The following is an 18223-nucleotide window of genomic DNA, read 5'->3' on the forward strand; positions in this document are numbered from 1 at the left end:
CTGTCTGTCTCTCTCTCTCTCTCTCTCTCTCTCTCTCTCTCTCTCTCTGTCTCTCTCTCTCTCTCTCTCAGTCTCTCTCTCTCACTCTCTCTCTCTCTCTCTCTCTCTCTCTGTCTCTCTCTCTCTCTCTCTCTCTCTCTCTCTCTCTCTCTCTCTCTCTCTCTCTCTCTTTCTCAGTCTCTGCCTCCCTCTTTATGTAGTTATTTTAATTAATCCTTTAACATAAAAGTAAAATCATATGTTAGCTTTGGAAGATCTCTGAAGTTTCCCCTCCCGGACGCAGAGCCGGTGGCATGGGGAACTCATCGACTCCGCTTTATACTCAAAGTGACCGCATCATTAAACCTGTGTCACATCTGGCATGGAGTTCGTTTAATACCTCCTAAATGTTGGGAGACCCCTCAGTTTGTGACCGTCTGATCACAGAAGCTGAGTTTGAGCCAGGACCTCGCTGATGAGGCTCTGTGGTTCCTACTGAGAATTCCACCCGATTTGAGAAAAGCTTTGGGAAATTATGTAATGTAATTTTTTTTTTTACTGCTATAAACAACGTTTTTTTTTCCAGGATTATGGGATTATGGTCCCAGTACTGAGAAGACCTAATAAATGATGCTGTATAAGCCGAAGAACATCTAAGTCAGTCGTGAGTAAATAGGATGTGTAATATATTCGCTTTGGTGCAGTGTAATAGTGTAATAGGGTGATGATGGAATTAAGAGTATTAAGAGACGAGGAGGGGGAGTAGAAACTGATTGAGGAAGAGGGAGAGAGGGAATGATGGGGGGGGTGAGAGGGGAGGCAGTATTGTTTGATGTTGGGATGTGATTTCCATATTGGGTCACCTATTTTGGGAGCAAGCGCAATCCGTATGAACGTTTCCAGGTTCCTGAGCCCATTCTGGTTGCAGGGGGGGGGTGAGTAAGCTGATCGCCCGCTGCCTACGCACAGCGCACCCCACACACATGCTCCTGCATGCTTTAACCCTGTCTCACACACACCAGTACACGTTTAAATATGAGCGCTCTGTCAGGTGTTTTGCATCAGTACTTCAGTGTCTCTCTCTCTCTCTCTCTCTCTGTTATATATTGTTATATATATAAAGGATTATAAATAAATAAAAGCTAAGATGTTTACACTGATCAGGCATAACATGATGACCAACTCCTTGTCCTATCAGCTCCACTTACTGTATAGCTGGTCTTTGTAGTTCTACAGTTACAGACTGTAGTCCATCTGTTTCTCTGATACTCTGTTACCCTGTTCTTCAGTGGTCAGGACCCCCATGGACCCTCACAGAGCAGGTGCTATTTGGGTGGTGGGTCATTCTCAGCACTGCAGTGACACTGACGTGGTGGTGGTGGTGGTGTGTTAGCGTGTGTTGCACCGGCACGAGTTGATCAGATGCAGCAGTGCACCATCATTAAAAACAAAAAAACATTGCATCACTTCACCTGAAACTATGAACATAAAGAATATTTAAATCCCTCATTTTGTCAAGCATGTATTTCGTTTTTGTTGTCGCTCTAAAAGTGTTTTGCTGCTTTTTTCCGGTACCGCAGTCTGTTTTCACGCATTTCACATGCACAGAGAAATCTGATTATCCAGCTAAAATTCAGCTGTAATCTGATTTCTAGATCAGACTGTGGCGTTTACATGAGCATTTGAGTAATCAGATAAGTTTAGAAATACACCTCAGACTAACTGCACATATGGAACGTGACAGCAGCACATTTCATAGTTTTATGTCAGAACTTATTATTGTACAACTGTACGTTGGAATAGTGCAATACTAGTGTATATTGTGTATATTAACAGTCAGTGTGTATATATACACTCACCAGCCACTCTATTAGGTACACCCTGCTAGTAAAAGGCTGGACCCCCTTTTGCCTTCAGAACTGTCTTAATTCTTCATGTCAGACTTTCAACAAGGTGTTGGAAACGTTCCTCAGAGATTCTGGTTGGTTATTTGAGTTCCTGCTGTCTTTCTATTATCTGGAACCAGTCTGCCCATTCTCCTCTGACCTCTCACATCAACAAGGCATTTTCGTCCACACAACTGACCGCTCACTGGATATTTCCTCTTTCTCGGACCGTTCTCTGTGAACCCTAGAGATGGTTGAGCGTGAAAATCCCAGCAGATCAGCAGTTTCTGAAATACTCAGACCAGCCCGTCTGGCACCAACAACCACGCCACGTTCAAAGTCCCTTAAACCCCCTTTCTTCCCCGTTCTGATGCTCGGTCTGCACTTCAGCAAGTTGTCTTGACCACCTCTACATGCCTAAATGCAGCCGTGTGATTGGCTGATTAGCTATTTGTGTTAACAAGCAATTGTACCTAATAAAGTGGCTGGTGAGTGTATATATATATATATATATATATATATATATATATATATATATATATATATATATATATATATATTGCTTTTTCTTCTTATGTATTTATATAATTTATTTTATTTATTTATTTATTTATTGTATTTAAATTCTATAAGGAGGCTACACACCTCAGATTTTTCACTCACCTTCCACCTGTGTAAATGTGATGTGACAAACGTGATTTGATTTGAGAAATCCGAGTTGAATGGTAAATGAAGGGTGATATAAGGCAAAAGAGAAAATATAAAAAGAAAATATAATTTTACCATTTTCTCATGAATAACCTAAAACTCATGTAGGTTTCTTGGTCATTTTGGGTGGCATGTCCAATTCAGTGAGTTTCTCTAGTTTTACATCAAAACTCTGAATGACTTTGCATTTCAACAAGTGAGTTATGGGGAAATGTTGACAGGCGCGGTTTCTTTCTATGATCTCAGCTTGTGGTGGGACAGTTTAGCTGGTGCTGGGTTGCAGTTGGGTTCTGAGTCTAAGCACCATGGGCTGAGCCAGAGCTCAGTGTTGACATGAGCTCAATGTTCTCAGGCTGTATTCAGGTTTGGTTCAAGCCAAATTAAAGCTCTATACCTGTTTCCTCCTCTGCCCCCCCACCCCCTTTCCCCCTCACTCAGACAGGAACACTGGAATCCAAAGGCCAGCCGGAGCTCCGCCCCCAGCACGGCGACAACCACGACGATGAGGACAACGGCAGACCTGGTCATGGCACCGCTTCCATCCGTTCTGCTCAATGCAACACCCCACAAGCTCGCCACCCGTCATCCAGCTCCACCTACCAGTACCCCTACTCCACCCTGTGCAAGCCCTCGGCCGACGTGGACATGGAGGACTGGGCCAGCAAAAACTTTAACCTGCACACTCAGGGCCTGTTCCGCCGCCGCGTCTCCATCGCCAACATGCTGTCATGGAACGGCGGCTCCATCAAGAAGCCCATGCTGATCACCAGCGACCGAGCCGTCAAGAAGGAAGCCTGCGAGATGTTTAAGCTGGTGCAGGTGTACATGGGCGACCGGCCGGCCCGTCTGGACCGCCGTCACGCCGCCCTGCTGGTGGTCACCAAGTGCTGGGGTACGCAGGGCCTGAGGGACGAGCTGTACGTGCAGCTGGTTAGGCAAACCACGGACAACCTGTGCCTGCACAGCCTGGAGGCCGGTTGGGAGCTAATGGCCATCAGCCTGGCCTTTTTCTCTCCCTCACCCAAGTTCAGACGCTACCTGGAGGGCTACATTCAGAGGCATCTGGAGCCCAGTAATGACAAGAAGAGTGAGTATGCAAGCTTTGCCCCCCGACGAAACAACCTGTTAAATAAATGTTATGATAAAGGGAAATGCTACCAATTCTTTTGAACCTGTTAACACGTTGTCCTAGTTTGAGCCCAGCTGCTCACCTGCTTCTCCAAGACTGTAGCCCAATTGGTCAAGTATAGCTTTTAAATTGCACGTTCCATTGATAGCAGTATTTATTTATTTATTTTTAAATAATATTAAAATATATATATATATATATATTTCACTAATAAAGTCTTCACACTCGGCACAACGCAGTCAGACAAGTACCGTCTCCTGGCAACCGCCAAACCCAGACTCGTCCATTGGATTTCCAGACGGAGAAGCGTGATTGGTCACTCCAGAGAACACGTCTCCACTGCTCTAGAGTCCGGTGGCGGCGCTTCACACCACTGCTTTCAACTTTTTTCTTATATTATTATGACTTTATTCAACAAATCACACAGTACGACTTTTATATTCTAAATACTTTATGCTCAAAGTTGTAAAAGTTTAATTTTCTTAGCGGTGGCCGTGTATCGCTGTCGTACAGTGGAGTAACCTTTCTCAGAAACACCATTGACTTCGACGCTAGAGGACGCCTTCGTGAGACTGTGCTGGACAGGCGACTTATGGAAAGCCGTTTCAGCTTTTAATCCTTTTCTCAATTTGCACAGGTGAAAGTGTCATTCTTACTAGTAAAAGCTGAATTTTCACACGTAGAAGTTTATTCTTGATATCAAAAATTTACTTGTGAAAATGTATTTTTTATGTCTAATTCTTAGTAGTAAAAATTTGATTTATGATGTGAAAATTTAATTTTGACTAGTAAAAATGTTTCCCCATTAAAATAAATAGGGAAATGAATTATGACTAATAAAAATAGAATTCAGTTTTTTTATTTTCACATGTGTAAACTGAATTCCTGATATCCAGAAAAAAAGGACTAAAAGCTAAAACGGCTCTCACAGTCCTACAGATAAGTGAATGAGATGTAAGGTCGGGGTGGGGGAGTGAGTCTACAGCCGCCGTTCTCTCGCTGGATGCCGGAGAGGACAATACGAGACTTTCATGGTGAAGCTGATTTTGCCCCTTCATACACTAGATTTTTCTTTAGGGTCAACTTTGTGCAAAGAAGAGTGATTAATCATGATTAACTACACAAAATGGTGTGAATTGAGAGTTTTATACCTCAGGAGTTGATCAGCTGTTTTGAAGTATGAGGCATTATAGATACAGGGAGATTCACTTGAAAGAGGCCCCGGATATTCTGTAATAACTCTCTCAAGGATGGAGGAATCTGAAGCAAACAAAGTGCAATGTGCTCCGCAGTATATGGAGCTTCGAAGCAGCCGGGATGCCCCTGCGTCAGAGCGATGGGGTAGGCGCCGGACAGCCATCGTGACGTTTAGCCTCTGTTTGCAACTTCTGGGTGTAGACCCCCCGTGCCCCTTCATGTGTCGAGATCGGTTCCAGCATCGCATGTAATGCAATCGATCGCACGTATGTCAAGATATGTAGTGTATGTTTTTGGTTCAGATTGCTTCATCTTAACGGGATTTACGACAGAATATTCGGGGCCTCTTTCGAGTGAATCTCCCTGATTACTTTTATTATAACTTTCTGAACAAGCTGTTCTTCAGTCTGCACACTTTCTTTACAGCTTCCTACTAATTACAGTGCATCTGAGAGGTTGAAGTAGAATATCTGCCGTCAAATAAGTTTAGTAATACTGACTGAGTGACGTGAATTTGGATAATCTTTTAAAAACGACATCCAAACCAGTCTGCATGTCGTTGGTGTCGGAAGAAAACCTTGTATCTCCATTTTTGGCATTTTCCATTTTTGACATAATTTGAAAGCGTCTGATATTCTTTACATTGTTTGTAAATTTTGTGATGACTGGCCTAAATGAAATGACCCAAAATGACCTGGGAAAAAATTCTGGTTCCATTGACTTCCATTGAAAGTGAAGTATGTTTTTTCCTTCTCCTGTAAAGTTACGATTTTGGAGATACAAGGTTTTCTTCCGACAGCAGCGATGTGTTTGTGTTGGAGCTCAAGCAGCGTGCAGACGCAGAATTTGAAGTTCATTCGCTTCCGATGTTTTCCTCTTTGCTTTTTTAAACCGTCAGCGATTGTTTACGTTTCAGGTGCGCCCCTGCGGCTCCAAACATACACTTACATCACAAGTCAATATTAGTTTCAGTGCTAAAATTATGATGGCTTGTTGCCAGTTCAAACAGGATGCAAGGCTGGAGAAGGGAGGGAAATAAAAAGCAGGGCTACCCGAGGTCGTAGTTCGGAGGCCGTGGAACAAAGCGCGGTGATGTGTTTTTCGGATGGATGAGTGAAATGTGCACATTGTGCAACACGTTTATCTGAAAAAGCTTTTTGGTTTGTTGATCAGTATTACAGAGAATTATGGAACAACAGGACATAAAAAACAAGAAGAACTCAAAGTCCAGGAAGAAGAGGAAACAGAACAATGAAGAGGAGGAAACGCCGGGTACGTTTAACCGCAGCATGGCACGTTCACGCACACACACTCGGAGATAGGAGCCGTATGGTCCTGTGAGATAGTGGTTTTCCTGTGGTATTGGACAGTTGCAGTGCTGTGCATTGTGGGAGGTGTAGTGTTTCGAGGCGTCTTGTTGCTAAATCCACCAAAAGGGCAATTAATTAATTATTTATTTATTTTGTTGTTGTTTCCATTTCTGCAGAATTTCAATCGTTGTGAAGTAAACAGAGCGATTCACAGTGGTTTGAGGTAAAATTGTGCTTCGTAGAGACTCTCACCAACTGGGATTTCTGTACAGTGATAGTGATAGGAACCAGGGTTCTCAATGAGTGAGTAATCCCATCGTAATCAGATTTCTGCATTTATCCGACTATTCAAATGGTCGTGTAAACAACATATTCCGGTTTAGAAATCTGATAAAGAGGCTGGATTTTAGCTCAGTCGTCAGATTTCTCCGTGCTGGGAGCTCTTACTCTGATTTCTTTCATTTCTCAGTCTGAGCATGAGCGAAAACAGACGGCGGTACCGGAAACAAGCGAGCAGCGTCGCTGCAAACACTTTTGGAGTGGCGCTGAAACCAAACGCAAAATAAAGGACTTAAATATCCTTCATCTACTAGATGATTTCTGTTGATATTTCCAGATGAAGTGGTTTGATGTTTTAAAAAAAAAAAAAGTTACGTTACGTTCACATCTCGAACGTATCGAGCAAATCAGTGTGTGTGTTTACATGCACTTAATAATCTGCTAACTGTAGAAAATCTGATTTTGTCAGATTATTTAATATATTTTTTTAATATATTTAATATATTATCTGATTTTTGTCAGATAATTTAAATATTATTGAATATTTAAATCCTTCATTTCGTCAAGCCTGTATTTGGTTTCAGCGTCTCTCCAAAAGTGTTTTGCTGTGTCTCGTGGCGACGCTGCTCGTTTATTACCAGCACTTCGGTCTGTTTTTGTGCGTGTTCAGACTGAGAAATCTGATTACTGAGCTCAAATCCAGCCTCTTTATCAAATTTCTTAATCAGACTTTTACTCCAATCTAAAAAAATCTGAGTGTGCCGTGTACACGACCATTTGCATAATCAGATACCTGCAAAAATCTGATTATGATTGGATTATTGGGTTCATGTAAACACACTCATTGTGTCTCTCAATAGGCAGCTTATTGTTTGTGATACATTTCTGAGGGGGAGCTTTTAAAGGCATTTTAAAGCCTTCAGTCATCTGGTTCCTATCTCCACTACTGTGAGCAGTCCTGACTTGATGTTTCACATCAAAGCACTCTGAAGAACTTTGTCTTTAATTAATCAGGAGTGTTCAAAAATCAGAGGAATTCCCCTCGGTGGAATAAACAACTTTGTCCTTGTCTTAAATGATGCTCGAGGTCCTGGTTTTTGGCGTCTGAAGAGAGGAAAGCTCCCTGACATAACCTTTGCCTAAAGAAAGAAGGCCAGAGAGGAAACTACCTGCCAGAGATTCCTCTCGCTCTGTCTGTCTGTCTGTCTTTAAAATACGCTCCCACACCCACCCACCCACCCACACGAGCACAAATAAGATTAGAGCTTAGAGCAGCAGCATATTCTTCAAGTCCCACGCTCTTTTGGGGCTCTGCCAAACTGCTGAGAGACAGAGACCTAATTCAGAAAAGAAAGAAAGTCCCTGTGCATGTCCTTAAGAGGCAGGGATATCACTTAGGAAGTGTGCGCAGAATAGACAGACCAACGAAAAAAGATAGGCCATTTTTATCGGGCTACGCCCTCAGTGCTTCCATCCAGTTTAACTCTCGTCTTCTTTCCTCATTCTCTCTCACAAGCACCCCAGAATACACCGATCAGGCATTCTACAATCATTGTCCATCTTATCAGCTCCACTTACTGTATAGCTGCACTCTGTAGTTCTACAGTTACAGACTGTAGTCCATCTGTTTCTCTGATACTCTGTTACCCTGTTCTTCAGTGGTCAGGACCCCCATGGACCCTCACAGAGCAGGTGCTATTTAGGTGGTGGAGCATTCTCAGCACTGCGGTAACACTGACGTGGTGGTGGTGGTGTGTTAGTGTGTGTTGTGCTGGTACAAGTGGATCAGACACAGCAGTGCTGCCTGATTGGTGTAAGTACACTGATCTAAGCTCAGGCCTCATCAGTCCATGTGGTCCTATTCAGCGCTGTGTAACAAAAACTGTCGTCACACTAGCACTATATCTTAGATATTTAATAAATATGGGCCTTTGGACCCAATTCAAGTACACTACTTCGAGAACAAAGACAGTGAAATGGCATCAAAGGTGGTATGGACTGCCATGCTGTAGTAAAATTCATAATAATTTGCCTGCAACTTTTATGTTGTTGCTGTCTGAACAAACCTTCTATCTCTATTTTTGTCATTTTTCATTGTTTGACATAATTGGAAAATACAAGCTGTCCTTTTTAATTGTGTCATGAATGTAAGAAAGGAAAAGCTCCAAAATTGCTTAGCATAAAGTTGCTTTTTATATGAACTTCCATTGAAATTTATGAATATCTTTTCATTCTCATGTAAATTTACCATTTTGAGATACAAGGTTTTTTGGTCCTCCATCTGGAGGAGCTACCGTAAAAGAACAACTTTTGGTTCCCTAAAGAATCTTTCAATGAACTAGATCTTAAATAGGTTTTCAGCTCCAGGCTTGGAGACACGCTGCCCTGCAGTTTCAAGTATTCCCTGCTCCATCAGACACGACTTTTAAAGTCTTATCAGATTATGAAAGATTGGGTGCCTCACACCATCAGACTGGTTTTTGCAGATTGCTTTGGGCGACTGAAATGTTGGGGGATCACGCACTATTCACCTTTTCAGCTGCTGCGGAACTGAACAGAACTCGTGTTAACTCTCGCATTCCCTCGTTACTAGAAGACCCAAATCATGGATTTCAAAATGTGGTCAACTCGATTGTGCCTTAAACTCAGCTCATTAAAAAGCTTTGCTCCATATGTGAGAGACTTTTCATCATTTTTCTTTGTTTACTTGCTGTATTCTCTTCTGTTCTTGCTCTGTTTTCATTGGTTGTTGCAGGAATCTGTTCAGATTGAGTCATTGACCAGTTTACACTAGATTTCGCTAGTGTTTGATAAAACTCTGACTGGTCTGAAACAGGATCAAGAGGCTGTAAATCTGAGTCTGCACCCCTCATACACGACTCGACTCTCTCTCCAACTGTCCACTCAGACTGACCCAAAAACCTGCACACTAGAGCCGACCAGCTCAGACTCGGCCAGACTGAGAATCGCGGCTAAAATCAGGACAAAAGTTGTGTAGTGTAACCCCGGCTTAATTAAACTCATGAAGGGTGTGATGATGAGTTTCTCAAGTGGGATCAGGGGTGCTAGAATTGGGAGAACCCTAAACTCTTCAGGGCAGTGAGTCCCCAGGACTGTAGCTAAAAAAGCTGTCTTTAATTTAGAGTTTTTGTAAACTGAGATGCATTTTAATAAGTTCAGAGTCCACATAACGTAAAGGTCCTGTACCAGAGGTCTTCAGATCCAGACCTTGAATCCAGTTCTCAGTCGTGGGTTCTGTAATCACTGGTAGTTAAATGAACTGTTGATTGGCTAACTAGTGTCACACCTACCAGTGACAACAAAATCCAGGACTGAAACTGGATTCAGGGTCTGGATTTGAAGACCTTTGTTCTTGTACATCCAAGACAAGAACCCTTTAGGAAACTTTACATCTAAGAGTGTGTTACAAAGAAGTTGTGTTCAGAAGTTGATGTTTCAGAGAGGTCGTTGGTGGTCAGACGTGTCCTCCCCAGGTCAGCGATGTCTGAGGGAGGTTTGTTTGCGCAAATGCACAAATGACAGATGCCTTCAAAGCTGCGCGCTGTGGTTACTCACTGCTTCTAGACGTGTCCCGAGGCTCCGCTGGGTGCAATCAGCTGAGTCAAGATGTATGTGTGCTTGTGTCTCAGTCATCCTGGCTCTGTTTATACAACACACTCTTATGCATTTTATTTAGTGGTGTGTTTGTGGTTTTACTGATGTCACCACCTGCTGTGACCAATGATGAAGCCGCATCCAGCTGCGTCCCAAGATCCGTTTAGTTCTTCCAGACCACATTACATACGTCTATACGGCTCTACAGCTCATCAGAAACCTCAAAGCATTTATTCTGGGGAATAAGATTGCTTTTCTAGCAAAGATATTCAGGATTGTTTATCAGGCAATCATGTGTGGTTATGAAATTCTTTTCCATTAAGGCACAAAGCAAGGCTAGTAGGAGTTTTCTGTGAGTGTGTGTACTGTGGCTGACCCAGGCTTTTTGTCTTGGTGCCTCTGGTCTTGTTCAAGGCCATGTGACATTCCCTGGCAACACTGTCTCAATTGTTTGACCATGGCAAAAGGCCTTGGATTAGTTTAGGGGTCAAAGTTTCAGGATCTGTGGTTGTGTTAGGACTTTCTGAGTGTGAAGTAATTCTAAAGCATATAAATTACGCATATGCAATCTCACTAATTTTGCTAAAGGAGTTACAGAGTTAATAATAAACAGACGTTTGGTTAAACATAGAGAAGGGAAAACAAAGCTCATTGGCTAAAAATGTACTCAGAAATGCAGGTGACATGCTTTATTATTCAGAAATAGTCAAGGGAAATTTGTTAGGTTGTCCTGCTGGTTAAGTAACTGGGGTTGCCTCTTCAGATGAGCCGGAGAGGTAACAGTACAGCTAACTGGTACAATATGAAATCCTCATTGTGTTCTGGGTATTTGCTCAAGTCCGGTTATTTGCTCAAATCAGATCTCTCCGATTCAATGGTTCACACTTGTTTAGGTCAGTGATTCAAATCTGTCATTAATGTGATGAACCGGCCTGAAATGACCCTCATGAGCTCCTCCTACTCAGTAACGTCACGTGACTGAATCACTGCATCATCAGCACAAACTAACGAGCAGAATGAGCTTCGCTGAGAAAATCATTAACTCTGATCAGCTCTCAGCTTCATTATTAGAGCCAGACGGAGGAGAAAAAGGCGAGATGAGCTGCTTTTCCACCGTTTACAGGCGCTGTTGCCATGGTAACACTGAATGACGGTGGGCAAAATTCTGATCTGAGCTTCACATTAAGGTCACGTGGCCACGAATCGGATACGCATCCCATCTAGGACCAGGTCGGATTTGAAAAGATCAGATTTGTGTCCACACAGCCCTGAAAACATCAGATCCGAGTCACATCAGAGCAGGAAATCAGATTTGGGCCACTTCATAGCTGTGCTTTTCATCATCGCCCCCTGCTGGCTAGACGTAGTGCGGCCCTTCTTGCTTCATTATCAGAACGTATGACATAAGACAGGAGCTTATTTGCATGTTCTAATTTACTAGTAGATTTCTTTAATAAACTTTCAGAAACGCTGAAATATTCCAGATTCTCACTCACCCCTGCTGCTTTACTGCACAGTGCCATACAATGTGGTGACTTCCTTGTGGAAACACACCTGCTAAACCTTGTAATTGAGTTGAGCCAGGTATGTTTGAAGAGGGAATTCAGTAAACTGTGCTGAACTACAGCCCTCCAGGAACAGTTCAGATCCCAGTGCCACTTGCTTTCCCTTTAATTACTATCTCCCTTCTGGCACAAGTTGGATTTCCTGGGGCGTTCTGTTGGCTCCACTGATTCAGTATGACATCAGTGGTCAGTTAGCCAAAGGGTGCTGATGGCATGGGTGGCAGGAAGGCTGTGGGATGTATAATGTCAGGCCTCACCAGCTGTCTGCCAACGCTGCAGCTTCTAAGAGATGGCATTGAGCAGGAGGAGCAGATTTCAGGGGCCCCTGTTTCTCTCCCCTTTGAAATGGGTGTAAGTGCTTTGAGTGGAGTTTATTGTACAGTGTGTACGCTGGGCCCTCTCTCTCTCTCTCTCTCTCTCTCTCTCTCTCTCTCTCTCTCTCTCTCTCTCTCTCTGTGCCAACCTGGAGCGGGAGAGGCGTGGCCTGGCAGCGAGTGGATGGGGCAGGGCCAGAGGGACATTGTGAGAAAGAAAACAAGTGTTAATATGTTAAGCACTCTGTTGGAAAGTGGAGATTCTTCCAGTCTATAGGATTAAAGAGAGGCCGTTACAACGATGGCTATTGGTATGCAAAACGGGCCTCTCCTGTCTCTCCTCTCTTTGCACCTCACTCCTCATTCGCTCCCACTCTGTCTGGGCTGGAGTGGCCGTGTCAATCAGCTATACTCTCCTTTCAAGAGCCTGCTAGTGCAAGCGGAGGAGGATGGAGAGAAAAGAGTAAGTGAGAGGGAGGGAGGGAGGAGAGGGTAAATAGATGAACAGACCATATTGTGGAAGAATGGAGAAAAGGGGATGGTTAACATTAAAAATGAATAAAGAAAGAGGAAAAAGAAATGGACGTTTTGGATTTCAGAGCGTTTTAAGGAAGCAAAGGAGGAGAGAAGAGCCAAGAGAGCGACTCAGGAGATAAGGGGAGGGTAGAGTGTCGGTGTCTGTCTGAGAAGGATCAAAGAGAAACAGGCTCTTGTGAAATATCTGACCTGTGTGTTGACCGTGTTTTCACAGCCTGGTAAGCCGGAGAGTCGTCCATGTAAAACAGCAGCTGTAAAACTCGCCGTCTTTTTTTCGTTTCAGCCTTTCTGTCTTTTGTCTGAGGGGAAGTGGAGAGCACCTTCAGTCTGAAGCAGCTTTCAACTCTCAGATTACAAACTTCCTTTGCAGACCATGACAGATCTTGGGTGGCGTTGACTCATCCTGTGTCTGCAGGTGTGTGTGTGTTTGTGCGTGTGTGTGTTAGAGCTTTTATGGTTTGACATTTATACGCAATGATAGCCTAGTCCCCATGTGTCAAACGCAAGGCCCACGACGCAGTCGTATCCGGTCCACAGAATTATTTTAATTTACTATGAATATTAACCTGGTTCTCTATGCGCTGCGATACATTCATCTGTAGGGCAGCGGTTATACCACAGTCCTACCTCACCAGTCATATTACCAAATACACTAGCTGCAATTCAGCAGGTCAACCAATATAAACACCTGGCTTGCTAAAAAAAATGACCAAAAGAAAAGTGGACAGTGGATTCAGAAGTTTTAAAGGCCGGTAGGAGCTCGAATACTTTTTAACTTCCAGTAAGAATAAACCTGCAGTGCTGTGTGAGAGTCTTAGGCATCCAAGACACATTCGCAAAATCTATTTGTGTAGTTTGGGTTTATTTGCTGAGAAAAGTGTTAATATTTGAATAAGCAAAATTTACAGAATGTCAATATTGATCATTTTTTATATATATATATATATATATATATATATATATATATATATATATATATATATAATAAACAGTGATGTTCTGGATGTTGGTGTGTTTGTTTAACCATCTCCAAGCCTCTCCTCCTCGAGGAAGCCCAGTATTATATGTAGTTATAAAGCAGCTCCTGGTTTGACCAATCAGTGCTCAGTAAATTGAGCTCATGATGTAATTGATGATATTAACGAGTCTCTGTGGCGGCTGTGAAGGTGTCCAGGAAAAATATGGACCCGAGAAATTCTCGTTACTTTTTATTGTTTTTATGTTTATTTGAATTATGAATACGACTTTATTCTAATGTATATTGTGATAAACTCCCTGCTGAGGGAAATTGGTTAAAAACTTGCTTAGATGCCAAAAACTTTCACACAGTGCTGTGTGTATCTTGTTTGCGGAGATAATGTTGTCATAATGAAAGAATAAAACTATATTCTATATATATATAGATATATATCCATTATGAGACAAAACACCGTGACAAATATGGAGACAGCAGAGGCAACAAGCAGAGATGAAAAAGGGCCTGAAAGCACAGCAGAGTAGGTTTACGAGGGCCAGATCACGAAATAGTAATGCTGTAATTAATTCAAATTAAAAATGAATTAAAAATAGAAATGCCAGTTTCATCGTGGCAGAAGCTAAGTCAGGCCAACATAGTGTGCCTAGGGGAAAAAGCAAGCATTCCCGGGATTGCCCAACTTATCAGATATGGAAGAGTTTCTGGCTGTTTAAATATATTTATTTATATGCCATATTTTAAATGAACAATGGCAGCTACGGTTCATAGCAAAATGTTCCGTTAAATGAAATAAAATTATATCCATTCTTATATCCACGTTACAACATTGTTACCATTAATAGTGGCCTTAATTATTCACTGTTTATCTGAGATATTTGTAGGCTCTGTGTTATTAAGGCAGTGGTTCTCATGGGGTTAGCTTGGGACGGTTGCCTGAAACCAAGCAAACAAAAATATAACAAATTTCAAAAAGATAACACTAGACTGACTCTTTTATAAAACCTCCGAGCCCAGTTATTGCCAGTTAAGTGAATTTTGACTAAGTTTTTTCTTTACTTTAAGTGAGCTGTATACAGTTTAAGTGGAAAATGAAAAACATGATGTGAGTGTAAATAGTTTGTTTAAAAAAGTAGAAAAAAGTTAGATTTACAGGTTTAAAATGATCCCTTAAGCATTTAACTGAACATAAATAATCCAGATGTGTCAATCAAGAGGCTACAAGCTTGTCTTTTTGGCCAAGAAGGCCAACATATCCACTCTTTTGACTGAACCGGATGTCCAGGTAGTGCTTGTGTTGTCATGTGCACATTGTGGGCACTTGGTTGCTTCTGAGTGGTCCCACTCATCTATAGACAGTGTAGGCTTTAATTAAAATTGCAGCACTTGCCATTTTAAAAAAAATCACTCTTTAAAATTATTAAATTATATAATGAATATATCATTTATTATATAAGTTTAACCTTTCAGCCTGGCGGTTTCACTTTGAAACAGCTGTCTGATGCTTGCAAAGTTGTTGTTTGGGTTATTTATAGCCAGCAATGCCCTGTTCTTCAGGTGTTTGGTAGCTGTATATGGGATATTACTAACTAGGAATGTTGCCCAACAGCACAGTGAAGTTCTCATCCCTGTCGGTGCAGTTATCTAATTATTCAAATGGTCATGTGAAGACTACTCCAATTTAGAAATCTGATTAGGAAATCTAGTAAAGAGGCTGGATTTTAGCTCAGTACTCCGATTTCTCAGTGCTGTGAGCTCTTACTCTGATTTCTTTTGGATTTCTCGGTCTGTGCGTGCAGGAAAAGACAGCAGTACCAGAAATAAGCGAGCAGCATTGGCGCGAGACGCAATAAAACACTTTTGGAGTGATACTGAAAGCAAACCTGAAATTAAGGTTTTTAAGGATTTTAAAATTTTCAGGTAAAGTGGTGATATTTAAAAAAAGTAAACAAATAACGCATGACATGAAGTTTGGGTTTCACATTACTGTTATGTCACGACTTCTTCTGTGAGCTTGTCTGGTTGCAACGCAGAAATCCAATTACTGTCTGACTCATGTAGTCCCAGAGTTTCCCCATGATCTGATTGCTCAAGAGCATGTAAATGTGTTGATTGGATTACTGACAAAATCTGATTTTCTGCAGTTATCGGGTTATTAAGTGCATGTAAGCGCACTCAATGTTTCAGGGTGAGTTGAGAGAGTAGGTCATGCTTAAAATAGCATGAAAACCCTTGGTTTAAGGAACTAGTACTCATAAGCCAGAATAGATGGAAATGCATTTTAATTGGTATTTTGGAAGAATCAGTGGTGAGGTAGCCGTCCGATCATACACCACGACTAACCGTGGAACCGTGATGCCATAACAACCCTAGTGTCTTGTCTTTTTAGCTACAAAATGCTGGAAATGTGCCTGTTTAACTGAGCCGGAAGGTTGCGTTGGTCAGAAGCTTGCTGGCTTTCAGTGCTTGGACCCCTTAATCGCTGTCTTGGAGCGCACTTGCATAACGGCTTTCTTTATCTCTGTTCTATCTAGAAGACAGGTGGTTCTGAATGAGTCCCAGTTTCCCTCTGTGGTCATTCCTCCTCACTCATCCCTGCTCCGCTGTGAAGGACACACCCTCTCTCTGGTCATTTATGCAGCTGTTGAGCTGTCCTTCTTTTTGCTTTCATAATGGACCCCTCTGTTCACCATGCGTCCACTTTTATAACAAATGAACAAGCTGCTTGTGTACAGTATGAGGGTTTTATTTTGTCTTAGACGCCACAATGCTCCTCATAAAGTTTATGCAGCTGTAAACTTTAACAAGCGAAGTATTGTTCGTTTTCAGAATGTGGTTGTTTGGCTTGAGGTGGCACTCGATTCCCAGCAGTTTTCCCATCTCTCTTTTGCTCCTCCTCTGTGTTCCCAGAGTACCACTTGTCTTTGAACTCGACCTGAAATCAGAATGGGCATTTTTTTAGCTCGGTAGTCCAAATCTCTGGTCATGGGAAGCACGATTCACCGTATACCACCGTATTTAAACGAGAGAGGTTTGTTTTCCCGTTGCCGTTGATCGAAGTGTAGTGACTTTTGCCCACATCTGAAACATATCGAGTTTTGAGGATGTTACTGTGTGCTGCAGCGAAGGGAAGAACATTAACCCCTGTGTGGTGTTCAGGTCTGTGGGACCCATTTTCTGTGTTTACCGAAATAAAAAATGATGTGATTTATTATTATTTCAGCCTCAGATTCTTGGTCTCCCACATTTATATTACACATGTGGTGCTGGGCTGAACCCCCGGGGAATAAAAGTGAGGAGGTGCTGTGTCCTTCACTCTGTTCTCCTCCTATATGACCTGCTGTAAGTGTGTGTGTGTGTGTGTGTGTGTGGGGACAACATGGACAGGCTGCTGACTGGCTACAGCTGCTAAAGGAGAACCCTACACTGGCCACTTGTGATATTATAAACATCTGGTATTTTTACATGAATTGTTTTGGCTGTATTAATTAAAAAACAGTAAAGTGGTTGGTCCAGCGGATCACTGAGTAACGAACACGTCAACACCACCCAAGGGTTCCTCCACCTCCCACAACCCCCGCTTATGACTCGGCAAAATGCTTGGCTACCTCAGGGTCCCTGATACCGCATTTCACTTGGACTCGGGCTGTCACTGAGGCAGTTCCCTCTTATCATGTGGGTGGGACCCACAAGGGTCCATCTCAGCACCTTTAGTCAGGGACCATAACTGAACCATAATCCACTGAAATGATCTGTTCTAAGCTGGACTGACTCCACACACCCCGCCTCGCCTCGCCTCCAGGCTTTTACTCTACTGCTCTGTTTTAAAACATTCAGTTATGAAAAGGAACAAATACCAACTTTTCACCTGGAGGAACTGATTTAAGCTCCACAATCAGACCTTAAACCCACTGTTGGAGCTTTGAGGGAACATTTACATCGTTTGTACCTTGATGATCAAAATTTGTACCTGAACAGAACCTCCATTTCTCAGTAATGTCACATGGCATTATGATTTCTGACTCACGTTGACTTTAAAGAGCATTTTCCTCTCTTCTTCCTCGCTGTTCTGCAGGTTCTTATGTCCTCTTTGCTCATCATCACCCTGCTTTACGACTGTCACTATTACAGCAGGCCGGGACGTATCGGTTGGCTGTTAATATTGGCTAAAACTGAAGACCCACTGTTTGATCTCTGATAACGTGTGGCCTATTTAGTTGCAGCATCACCAAGATTCAATCTCCCAATGATGGGGAAAATGGCTTTTAAACAGTTGTCCCGCTTGGGATCCCAATACGAGTCACCCTCACTGTATCACAGCAATGCAGACTGAACTGCATGTATTTCATGGTCAGTAAAACAAAACCATGTAAAATGATCCAAGTCTCAGTTTGTGTTTATTTGCTGAGAAAAGTGTTAATATTTACAAAATATTAATTAATAATGATTTTATTTATGTGTGTATATAATAAACAGTGATGTTCTGGATGTGTGTGTGTTTGTTTAACCATCTCCAAGCCTCTCCTCGAGGAAGTCCAGTATTATATGTAGTTAAAAAGCAGCTCCTGGTTTGACCAATCAGTGCTCAGTAAATTGAGCTCATGATGTAATTGATGATATTAACGAGTCTCTGTGGCGGCTGTGAAGGTGTCCAGGAAAAATATGGACCCGAGAAATTCTTGTTACTTTTTATAGTTTTTCTGTTTATTTGAATTATGAATACGACTTTAT

The 18223-nt window shown here is 42.2% G+C and overlaps 1 protein-coding gene across 4 annotated transcripts in view; it reads left to right on the plus strand.

Annotated features, from left to right (window-relative positions):
- The window catches only part of si:ch211-218g4.2 (rho GTPase-activating protein 39), a 121470-nt gene that overhangs the window by 89178 nt on the left and 14069 nt on the right, over nucleotides 1-18223 (plus strand). For 3 of the 4 annotated variants that reach the window (XM_017700970.2, XM_037541291.1, XM_037541293.1), the window contains 2 exons: nucleotides 3012-3660; nucleotides 6073-6171. In XM_017700970.2, coding sequence (XP_017556459.1) covers nucleotides 3012-3660; nucleotides 6073-6171 — 748 coding nt within the window. The remainder of the gene's footprint in view (nucleotides 1-3011; nucleotides 3661-6072; nucleotides 6172-18223) is intronic. The other variant, XM_037541292.1, reaches the window with a different exon arrangement.

The sequence above is a fragment of the Pygocentrus nattereri genome, chromosome 9 (assembly GCF_015220715.1).
Source record: "Pygocentrus nattereri isolate fPygNat1 chromosome 9, fPygNat1.pri, whole genome shotgun sequence".
In the NCBI taxonomy this organism is placed as follows: Eukaryota; Metazoa; Chordata; class Actinopteri; order Characiformes; family Serrasalmidae; genus Pygocentrus; species Pygocentrus nattereri.